Source organism: Berghia stephanieae, chromosome 8 (assembly GCF_034508935.2).
Source record: "Berghia stephanieae isolate SIO BIC M18660-M18661 chromosome 8, UCSD_Bste_1.3, whole genome shotgun sequence".
In the NCBI taxonomy this organism is placed as follows: domain Eukaryota; kingdom Metazoa; phylum Mollusca; class Gastropoda; order Nudibranchia; family Aeolidiidae; genus Berghia; species Berghia stephanieae.
Window position 1 is genome coordinate 47,023,465 of NC_088367.1, and position 12,500 is coordinate 47,035,964.

General features: G+C 38.8%; 2 protein-coding genes across 2 annotated transcripts in view; one reads left to right on the forward strand and one right to left on the reverse strand.

Moving 5' to 3' along the window:
- The window catches only part of LOC144978786 (lipoxygenase homology domain-containing protein 1-like), a 164,301-nt gene that overhangs the window by 98,092 nt on the left and 53,709 nt on the right, over nt 1-12,500 (reverse strand). The gene's annotated exons all lie outside the window — the stretch shown is intronic.
- LOC144978787 (uncharacterized) overlaps nt 10,128-12,500 on the forward strand; it is an 11,569-nt gene continuing 9,196 nt past the window's right edge. Inside the window, exon 1 of the mRNA XM_078925274.1 lies at nt 10,128-12,500. This exon is cut by the window's right edge and continues 1,127 nt beyond it. Coding sequence (XP_078781400.1) covers nt 11,179-12,500 — 1,322 coding nt within the window. The 5' untranslated portion in view covers nt 10,128-11,178.

Consider the following 12,500-nt stretch of genomic DNA (forward strand, 5'->3'; position numbering starts at 1 on the left):
AACATGAAAAAAAAAAAGAAAAACATTAGCTCTGATACTAGATACGCCTATAATTTGTCTCAGAAAAATGTAAGGAATAGGCATTGGGTAAAAGTAACCCTGGTACACTCGTGGCCTTCGTAAAGTTATGGCCTGATACTGGCCAAAAAATGACGTCAAAATGCCAGTCTTTTGCCACAAAAGAAAACAAATCGTTGAGTTGTATTCAATAGTTCAACCAATGAAATAACTTGTTTCCATGAATTCTACTAACAACAACTCACTAGGCGGTGCAAAAACCAAACAATGACGTCAAAATGCCAGTCTTTTGCCACAAAAGAAAACAAATCGTGAGTTGTATTCAATAGTTCAACCAATGAAATAATTGGTTCCTTGAGCTCTACTAACGACAACTCACTAGGCGGTGCAAAAACCAAATAATGACGTCAAAATGCCTATGGATTTCAGTGTCAGGCTATAACATAACGATGGCTACAGTAAACTACGGATATAGTCGGTGTTCGGGGTGAGTGAGTTAACCCACCGTGGACAGGAAGAAAAAGGTTAAGTAGGAAAGGCACTTACTTTGTCAATTTCACCAAGCAATATATTATTATACTGGAAGGGAAGTTGGGAGGGAAGAAAGGCGGGAAAATAAGAATAGCATTTAGAATGGCACATAATAATAGCATTGCGCATGCGCACAACACAAGCAAATAAATATATTATGGAACGGAAGTTGGGAAAAAGGCGGGAAAAATAAGAATAACATTTAGATTGGCACATAATAATATCATTGCGCATGCGCCAATGCCTCCAATTTGGAATTACCTCGGGATGAGCCAATGGCCAAAAAGTGGATTTAAAGTAGAAATTAGAAGTATGACATTTTAAGATTGACGTCAGAGAAATTGTGTATGTCCTCTCTGTTGTAGAGAAGACGCTGGTGACTTTCCAGAATTTTCCTACAACAGAGAGGACCGACAGAATTTCTTACAGAATGTACTAATGTCTTTATTGTTTTGTTATTTTGTTGTTGGCTGAAGAAGGGTTTTGAACCCGAAACGTTCCGTGTTGGGTATTTTGTTCTGTTTGGAAGCAGTTGTTAAATTCATTTATTGTTTATTACTTTTTGCAGATTCACAACAAACGTTACTCAATCAAAATACACACAGACACGCATTCTGAAAAGGTTAAAAATCACAATTGATTAGCATTGTGTTTTTGATACGATGAAAATTTAACACGGATTATTTACAAATTTACCAAGAGCTCTACTCACAACACTGTTCATATTATAGATAATAAAAAGCAAAAGTCGTAACGATGATTTCGTTGATTTTTCAGGAGAGCAAATCAAACCTTTGCGGAGGGAATTTAAATAGTTAACCAAAGACTATAGTGATTATTTTTATACCAATACAACCGTGATTATATAGTCTGCTTGATTGTCAGGACCCCGGTCACTTTTAGATTGTCATTTTTAATAAAACGACGCATTTTACGTAGCTATTTTCATTACGGCTTTTGTGCAGGGACATTTTTTGAAAAATGTCACAGTATCGCTCTGCCCCTTTACCGTACATCATGTTACTTGCATAGTGCATGCCGCCTATCCCGTTCTCAGGTGGAGGTTTGCCCAAAAGCCGTAACCGGGAATAAGACAGAGCTGTCAAGAGAAATTACCCTGAACACATTCTGCTCAAAAGCTGTAACGAGTGATACGGTGCAATAAAAACCACAACTAAGCGTAATTCTGGCCTGCCATAACACAGTAACTTGCGATACGGTGTTTGAGCAGGAGTGAATGACTGATGTACTTTGTTTAAAGAGTACGAAATGACACCGTAACACTGAGAAAATAAAGAAAATAACAGAGCTCTAAACACATTTTTGACTTTAAAATTATAGTAAACATTCTTTCTGATGCAAATAATCGTAATTCTTCCAAAGAGGGACTCAACAACTCCACACCTCTCTCTCTCTCTCTCTCTCTCTCTCTCTCTCTTCTCTCTCTCTCCTCTCTCTCTCTCTCTCTCTCTCTCTCTCTCTCTCTTTCTCCTCTTCCACAAACAATCTCTCCTTCTCTCTATCTCTCTTTCTCCTCTCTCAAACTCTCTCTCTCTCTCTCTCTCTCTCTCTCTCTCTCTCTCCTCTTCCACAAACAATCTCTCCTTCTCTCTATCTCTCTTTCTCATCTCTCAAACTCTCTCTCTCTTTCTCTCTCCTCTCACCGACTCTCTCTTTCTCTTCTCTCATTAACTCTCTCTTTTTCTTTCTTTCTTCTCTCTCACGAACTCTCTCTCTTTCTCTCTCTCTCTCTCTCTCTCTCTCTCTCTATCTCCTTATCACAAAATCTCTCTCTTTCTCCTCTCTCACTAACTCCCTCTCTCTGTCTCCTCCCCCACTCTCTCCCTCTCTTTCTCGTCTCTCTCTCTCTCTCTCTTCTTCTCTTTCTTTCTCCCTGAAAAATGGCAAAACTGTTGGCATTGATGAGTTATACCCACCCCGACATGATTACTAACTTTGGACCAGAAACAATAAACTGGCTGGCAAATACTATGACAGTCATCATGGACAATGGCACATACCCACAAATTTAGAAACATGCCAAAGTAATAGCCATATTAAATCCAGACATACCAATGACTGAACCATCCAGCTACAGACCAACATCTTTACTTTGTTGCTTATACAAGCTCCTGGAAAGAATTGTACTAGAGTGAATTAACCCATTTGTAAATCCCTGCGTACTGCCATAACAAGCGGGCTTTAGACTACAAAGAATCAGACGTGAACAGGTCCTTGCACTGACCTCATACATTGAAGCAGGCTTTGAGAGAGAAAAAACCCAGAAAACTGATGCAGTCCTAATAGACTTAACTATAGCTCATGAATCTGTTTGGATAGGCGGACGATGTTAAAGCTTTCAAAAATGATTCCCTTAAACTGCTGTCTACCATGACTGGACAAGACAATTTCATGTCATATTGGGAGGAAACAAAAGCAAAATACCAAAAATTAAAAACAGGGCACCACAAGGTTCAGTTTTAACCCCAACTTTCTTCAATATTTATATCTCTGAAATGCCAAACTTCCAAGCACTCAAACTTGGATGCCTTGACGACTGGACCTTAGCCTATCGATCGAAAAACTGGAAAGAGATTGAAGATGTTTTACTCAAAGACACCTCCCGCCTGAAACAATACTTGGATCGGTGGTAAATAAAAATGAACATCACCAAATCAGTATCCAGAATTTTCCACTTGAATAATCGAGAAGCAACAAAGGAATTGAAAATCATAGGTGGTAACTCAATACTACCTTCAAACTCCAATCCTAAATACCTCACATTTAACAGACAACTAATTACCGAAAACATTGAGGGAACTGCAAAGAGAATCGCAAGAAGAAACAGCCTGCTGAGAAAACTCACAAGAACCACCACAGGTACTGAGAATGTCTGCTTTGGCACTGTGCTACTATGTGTGAGAATGCTTTTTGGATGAGGAGCCCACATGTAAGCCGCATTGACATCCGATGAAGAGAATCAATGTGAATAATAGCAGAATGTCTCAAGTCAACTCCAACTCAGTGGCTCCCAACACTGAGAGGCATTGCATCGCCAAGTCTTAGACAAGACGCTAATCAAAGGATAGATGCAAGAATTGATGAAGCCATGGATAACACTCCTATAAAAATAATCATAAAGGGAGCACCTTCAACAACAACCACTCAAATCAAGAAGACCTTTCCACCTAACAAAATGGTAGACTTCAGAGTGAAAGAGAACTGGAGCTAATGTGGAACAGGGAAACACCAAAAGTAGGAAACATCATAAAAGATCCCATCAAAAGAATGCCTGCATTCCAAAATGCCAGGAATACTGGGTTTCCTCAAATCGCCTTAACAGGACATGGCAAAACTGCATCAAATATGTGCAGATGGAATCGTGGGAACAGTGGTGCCTGTGAAGGTGTCGGGCAGCTCCAGAGACCAGCAATCACAGCGTCCTCCGCAGTCCAGTAACGAGAACTGTAGGTGGCAATGAAAAAGTTCATAGGGCAGAGGAAGACTTCCCAAGCTGGGTTGATGAAATGAATTTGGAGTTGCAGTCATGCGCTACCACTACTCCTCTCTCTCTCTCTCTCTCTCTCTCTCTCTCTCTCTCTCTCTCTTTCACTCTCTCTCTCACTAACTCTCTCTCCCCTCTCTAACCAAATCTCTCTCTCTCTCTCTCTCTCTCTCTCTCTCTTGCTCCTCTCTCACTAACTCTCTCTCTCTCTTCTCTCTCACTAACTCTCTATCTCTCACTCTCGCGTTCTCCTCTCTCACTAAATCTCCCTCACTCTTTCTCTTCTCTCTCTCTTTTCTCCTCTCTAACTCTCCCTCTCTTTCTCTCTGCCTCCTCTTTCATTCTCTCTCTCTTCTCCTCTCTCTCTCTCTCTCTCTCTCTCTCTCTCTCTAACTGTCAGTCTCTCTTTCTCTATCACACACACAAAAACTTTCTCTTTCTCTCTCTGTGCCTGTCTGTTTGTTTGTCTGCATCTCTCTCCCTCTCTCTCTCTCCCTCTCTCTCTCTCTCACTCTCTCTCTCTCTTTCCCTACGATGAGATCTATGCATACGAGATGAAAATTACATTTCAAAAAAAAAGATCAGGATTGCTTTCCTTAATCATCAAAACGCAGATTCAATCAAGTAATAGTTAGACTTATTAAGTTCATTGGTGGCCAAAGGAAAAAAAACAAAACCGTCTCATAATCCAGAGCTTGACCCATCCCTTAAGTTGTGATGTCTTATCCTGTAATTGATACTGGCATGTAGGGAATTTCAAGACTTGGATTAATTGTTACCCAGTTGTCTTTCACCATCAATCTTGAACGTTAAAAGTCGAATTTTAAAAGATTGTAACACAATATTGCATCAAAGTCATTGTAGAATCTCATACAATGTCACATTACGGTCTTTCAGTTGATCTAACTCTCATTTCCAACCCCATATTTTTCACTGCTCTAAGACCGTAAATTCAGTCAAGGCCATTGAGCTCGCCATTGTAACCACTGTGGCATAATTCTATGCCTGCCCAAACGCCTTCTTGCTAGATACGGTTTTTGGGCAGTCAACTTTACCTTTGCATTTCCATCTTTTCGTCAGGCGGTAAAACGGTAGTTACTGTTAAGGCTTCTGGGCAGTGGCTGATAGGCACTGTTTAGAGCGTCTTAAGTCTGTATTACACGCTACGGCTTTTGGGCAGTCACATTATCTGTCTAAAAACGTTACGGTGTTCGTGTTTTAATTAATAAAAATTAATTGATTAATATTGTTGCATATATTTTTTTGTAGAAATAAACCTTACTCCAACCCAAGTTGATTTATGTAAAAAAACGAAAAATTGAATTTTTTGACGTTACGGCCTTTGCGCAGGCACCCCTCGGTATGCGCTTGGCTGAGAAGCTCATAACATTGCCATCCGGAAGTATAACGGGCCAACACACAAAACTATGTGTATCCATGAACGTTTATAGTCAGGTTAATACAGTTCAGTGAGAATTACTCATAAACGCGGATGACAAAAAAAAAAAAACAATAACAAAGACGTGAGTGACGTCATCTTCGAACTATCTATATTTCTTTATAAATTCAATTTTTAGTTTGACGCGACGTGTACTTATTTTCAGGTCTTATAACCCAAGTCCTTGTGGCCTAATTTTTGTAATGGAAATCTCCAAAAAAAAAAAGAAAAAAGAAAAAAAATGAAGCAAAATATTGTCTACTACAACAATGTTAAACTAGGCCCATAAGAATGGTCCGATGTCAGACCTGTATATATTATGTAAACGTCGGTCTGAAAGTCAACCCGACACAATTAACACCGTTTATAGACAGAAGGTTACATTTAATTTAAACATCGCTTAAACAATCATTATCACATTAACTCACTCAACCCTAACACCGATTATATCCGTATTTTACCCGTGTTACTTTTACCTCTAGTACAGCTGTCCTTGTGCCATGACTATTTATTACATTTTTCTGAGACGAATTCTAGGCGTAGTATCAAAGTTAGCTAATGTTTTAACTCACTCAACACTAACACCGACTATATCCGTAGTTAACCAGAGTTACTTTTACCCCATGCCTAAATTTTTTTTCTGAGACAAATTAAAGGCGTAGATAGTATCAACGCTAATGTTTTTAATTTTTACATGTTAATGAATGGTATTTGAATAAAACTATCTATGCACATGCTCATTTTTAACACATTTTCCCCCCAATTTTGAAAAGAAGCAAAAATCTCTAGGATTGAGTGAGTTAATGGAACAATGTATCCTAATCGTGAATGTATTACTTTCTGTTATAGCTTAAGGGTAGTATAATATTATAATCATTCATTCCCAGACAAAACATGACACGACGCGACCGGCGAGTGGAATCTAGGTCACATCATTGCAGCATGGATGCCTTCGGTGGTGATAGAAATTGAAATAATAGCCACATAATAATATAATAATAATATATGAAACTTAAGAGTTAACTGTAGTAGAGAATGAATAATATTTCTTTAACCCCCCCCCCCCCCCCCCCCCCCCCCAAAAAAAAAACAACAAAAAAACAAAAAACCAACAAACAAACAAACAAACAAAAATAAAATAAAAACAAACAAATCAAATACAAATAAACCAACAAAACAAACAAACAAACAACAACAACAACAAAAAAGAAAAAAGAAAAAAAGGAGACAAGACACCGACCGGGCTATTGATTTCCTTGAAAATGGCCAATAGAATGTAGATTTCATCATTGCAGCATGGATGATGCCTTTGACGACAGACCATAGATTTATACAAGAAGGAGATGGTCAACGACCGTCTTTACCGGTAATCAGAAGGTCTGAGGTTCGATCTCCAGCCAGTCGAGGTCGACTGAATTGTTTTTGGGATGGTTTTTTTTTTTCTTGTATTTTTCTTTCTTGCTTTGTCTGGCACCTTTCATACACACTCTTGTCCATATCTTTATCTTACACCAGTGCCTGCTCCTTAATGTCTTAATTTTATGTAATCTGTGACTGTTCCCAGTTTTGATTGGACTGTAACTGAACATTTGCAGCGATGGGCCCGTGGGTTTCTTTGCAAATACAAGATTGAAGATTATCATTATTACGGTTGAAATGTCCAGGAGCTCAATTTTCTCGGACATTGATGACCAAAAAAAAAAGCGCCTTTTTTTCTTTCTTCTTAAACATTTTCGCGGGAAAACTTTTACCTCATAATAATAGATATTCTCACCGTACTCAGGTGAGTTAACGGCACTTTCTCTGTCGGAAAAAAAAAAATTGTATTTTCGCCGAACCGGCGTCATGTTTCGTTCTTTATTATACGTCACTAGGGGAAAAGATACAAATTAGAGATATAACTTTATTTTGTTTATTCAATGAATAATTTCCAAATGCCAGAAAACTGGAATTTTCTCATCTTCCCCCCCCCCCCCCCTTCTCAAAATCTTTTAAAAAAATTATTTTTAGATTTAGATAGATATGTTTTGACAAGAATAGAAATAAAAATATAACAGTTGAAAGAAAAAATGGAACACAGGTAAAATCGTTTAGCGCGAAATAACCGCCCCATGGTGAGCAATGAGTACTCACACGAAATTATACAAATCAAAGGCGTTTTCTCTTGATCTTAGTTGAGTTGGGGAGGTTGACTTGTATGTATATTATCAAACGAGAGAAGCAGACGGGCGAAATCCAGGCAAATATTCTAATTAGCCGCGCGATAGCAGCAGACGAATGGAGGAGAAAAGTGCCAGAGCTTACTTTGCCTGGCTGGCGTAGTTTTTCGGCAGTTAGTTCAAATTAGAAGAAGCAAAGCAAAAGGTAGTAGAACTCTAATCATGAGGATTTTATTCAAAAATATTACTTAGATGTGAACCGCTGTATCGAATTGGTATTATTATATTGGGGCGTATAAATGTTGCTGCTCGAAGTTCGAAGATGTAATTAACAATGTGAAATTGAATGTAAGCTTCAATTTTAATTACGAAAACAGATAAAATGGACGTTTCGGGATTCCCCTTTATCAACAAAACAGGATGAATGAAACACTACAGATGAATGAATCTCATTAATCTGTAGTGTTTCATTCATCCTGTTTGTTGATAAAGGGGAGACCCGAAACGTCCATTTTATCTGTTTTGGTATATTAAATTGAAGCTTACATTCAGTTTCACATTGTTATTTATTTATATCGGGGTGAGCCGTTACGGTAGCCTTCGATAACTAAAAGCCTGATCGTCATAAAAGAAGACAAAGATCGCGGGAAAATGTCAATTGTGAGTTGTAAAAACAAACAAACACGTTAAAAAAAAGACTGGAGCTTTTATATAGGGCAATGCCCACTAAACGTGCTCAAAGCGCATTACAAAGGGTTTTATACCAACAGCAACGAGACCTGTCGCCTGTTAAAAATTTTAAAAATGAGCTTTTATTTAGGGCAATATCCAATAAACGTGCTAAAAGCTCTTTACAAAGTGTCCCTGACTAACAGCAACGCGCGACATGTAGAACGAGACATGACGCTTGTTAGGCGATATTTACCAAAAAAAAATTCCGATAGAGACAAACAACACTGTTAACGGCCACATATTCATTTTACACCTGAGTACGGTGAGAGAATGTAAGAAAGGGACTTTTCCAGGAACTCAATTATGCGCCGAGCAAGGCTCGAACCAAAGACCTTCCGAACCACGAGATCACATAGCCGTAACCAATAGCTCAGCCAATGGAATCATTTGTTTCCATAGCAACTTCTAACAACAACTCATTTTTCACTTTCGTTTGGTGATCATCGTCTTCTTTTGTGACGCAATAATTTGGGGGCGCGAGGTGGCCGAGTGGTTAAGGCATCGTACTTTGACCCAGGAGTTCCCGGGTTCGAGCCCCGTTTCCGGCACTTTCGGTTTTTTTCCCTGAAAAGCGACTGTGAAGTTGGAACTGATCAGCAATTTGAAATTACAGATTTTGTGTTAAACCGATTAACTCTTGTACTCTGGAAAAGACACTTAATTTAAAAATTTGGCCAGAAAACTCGTCCTTCATATTTTATCGATTTAAATGACACTCATCTTGGCCAAAACTCTCAAACCTGGGAATTTGTGAGGTCTTCATTAAAGTCCCAGGTTTGAGAGTTTTTGCGAAGATGAGGGTCATTTTAATCAATCGATATTTGAAGGACGAGTTTTCTGGCCAAATTTTTAAATGACGTGTCTTTCCAGTAGAGGACAGTCAACTGGTTAAAGAGACTATATTCACGGCCTTCTTCAATAAAACATAAAAACCTAACTAAAGTTCCATATATAAAACTTAACTCTCTCCTTACCAGCCATTTCCGGATTTTCCCCAAAACTTCACACCCAACTCAAGTTTGAGATATTCTCGATTTCTCTGATGGGTTGGGATCGACTAAACCAGAGTTTGTGGCCATAACATTGAAAAGAGCGATCACCAAAAGATTTTAACTTACTTTTGGTACAGATAATAAATGTTAAGGATTTTGAAGTGTCATTTAAATCTTGCGATGGTAAATTGTTGGTTTTTAAAGTTAACTATAATATAACGGCAAAAAAAACAAAAACAAATAAAAAACAAAACAAAACAAGAAAAACAAACAAACAAACTTGATCTTTTATATAGCGTGATATCCACTAAACGTGCTCAATGCTCTTTACAAGGGATCCTGACCAACAGCAACACCTAACATTTAGGACGGGACATGACTGGTATTAGACGATCTTACTGTTTTTTCCTAACAGAGACAACGCTTTAACGGCCAGGCATTCACTTTGCACCTGAGTACGGTGAGAGAATGACAGAATGTGAGTAAGGAGCCTTTTTCCAAGGACTCAACTATGCGCCGAGCGAGGCTCAAACCCAGGACCTTCCGATCCGAAAGCGAGTGTCATCATACCACAAGACCACATAACCGACTACAATTTTTTATCTCCGTAAAATTATGATTAAAAAAAAAAAATCCAAGTAGACAGGGTCTGTGATTTGATACCGGTTTGAGCAGGTGGGTTACAAAGTGGAAAATACAAGTCGGTGCTATCTACTAATAGTTCATCTACGCTCAACTACGAATTCACGTGCGAAAATTCACCGGTATTTGAACGTGAGTGGTGCTGTATTATATCGTAACGCGGCGGGTGGGAAGAAAAAAGACGATCGTTTGAACGTGTAGAGTACGCAGAAGCAGAAGCAGCAGTAGCAGTAGTAGCAGAGAGAAGAACATCAGAGTAGAGCGAAGAACATCAAGAGTTAAAGAGAAGAACAGAACATCAGAGTATAGAGTAGAGCGAAGAACGGGCGTGATTATATTATTATTATTATAACTACTTTAGGTCGTCGGTCTGCCGATGATGGAATCTCACAGCAGCCTGTGGTTTTGGTTTTTCCTCTCGCCAACATAACGATGATACATCTCTAATCCACTCGATACAATGATAATAAAAATAATAAGCGAATGCCACAAGTGCAAATATATGTGAGCCGAAGATTTTGTAATCTCGACTTTTTTGGGGGGATAAGTAAAATATATCGACTGCATTCGTACGAATTGACACACAAAGTTCAGAGACTAACTTCCGATCCAGTGATACACTTTGTCGTGCCATAATTGTTTTTAAAACGTGTTTTAACTTGTTTTTTTTTTCTATTCCTATTTTCCAGGAGTTTTTATTTCAATTTGGATTATTATTAAACAAATCACTGGCCACTTTTTCAAGATTTGTGATGTTGTAATTTTTATAATATTATTTACAATAAGAATTGAAATGGAGTGTACTTGATTCGGTATTGTCCAATGGTCTTGTCTGGGCATTAAAACACAATTCCACGAGGGAAAGCAATAAGCAGGGAGCAATAATTGAAAGTTGAAACAAAACCTAAAATTGTGTGGACTGACATATCTCATGCTCTTTGTGTCATTCTAAGGACGGAGTATTCGATTCTAAAATAACATTTTTTTTTGGAAATCGATACCAAAATTTCATTCAAACATTGACTAAACAGTTTACAAAAAGGTTAAAGTGCATTGACTAAACAGTTTATAAAAAGGTTAAAGTGCATTGACTAAACAGTTTACAAAAAGGTTAAAGTGCAGGAAAATACAGTTATATAATTGCTGTTGTTTTATTCCACAATGGCTTTCAACACTACAGTGATCATGTTTCTGATACTTTCTTTGTTATTTTGTGTCGAATTAAAGTCTATCGCCCAAGCTATGAATGTCCAAACCATGGAGGACAATTGCATTCTCAGTTTCGTGGTACCACGTGACAAGATGAAGTCGTCTTGCGATGTTGAGGAAAAATTTCGGAGACGAGTGAGCGCCGTAGAAATGAAAGTGAACGTTTACAAACATCAGATGAACGAACTGCAGACGATGCTGTCAAAAGAACGGGAACTGAATGCCGAGAAGATAGAAAATTTAGAGAGGAGGGTGAGAGATAGTTCCGCGAATGCCGATTCCCACGTCCTTCTTGACAGGCGGTTGGCGCTTTTAGAACAAGAGGTGGGTCAGCTGAGCAGCGAAATTGTCCAAGGAAGATCTGTTCACTCGCACAACAGAAACGCCATAGAAGACCATCCTGATTACAACTTCAACGCGTTGGATCAAAATCCGGTTATGTTACCCAACCTGGTCAAGTCTATGGTCAAGGCCGAGTTACAAAACGTCATGGATGACTACACCAAGAGGTTTGAGAACTACGTCCAAGAGCAGATGATTATTTATAGTAAGGTGTACACGATGATGTCATCGGACTCACGGGGGAAATCATCAGACTTACACGGCGAGGGCAGACTGAACGGTAACCCGTCTAATAGTCACATGAAGTTCCAAGAAATACACAAAGAAACGATATCGAGAAAAATCGAGAATCAGCTGAATGAATTCAGAGACAACATAGACAAGACTGGTGAAGAAATAGCTAAAAATGTCAACACGTATTTACAAGATACTACCGATTCGAGGGTCCACAGACCGGAAGTCGATGCGAAACGAGAAAACGACGATAAAAATTATCAGACGGTTATGGAAAAAGATCGAACGAACATGATTACGACTACTAGCACGACCAAAACGACGACTACAGCCAGAACGACTACGCAAACAGCCACGAACAGTGGTACTGGTAATGGTAGAATCATCGAGGACGATGTCAACGGGACGACCGCAGATTACGAGGAATTCCAGCTCATGAATATAACAGAACTTGTCATTACAGAAGACAGCAGTATGGAGGTGAACGATTCCTTCAGTGGTGAAAACCCCGACAGTAAAGAAACGGCAACTAAACCAATTATTCTCACTAAGAAAACGGATAAGGAAATTGTCGGAAGTGCTTCTTCCAGAATAAGCGGCGGTGTCGGAGGAACTGCTTCTGAATCGGTGAAAGCGAAATATAAAGAAGAAGACGTGAAATGGAAAGAGAACATGGTGATGGACCAGAAGTACGACAA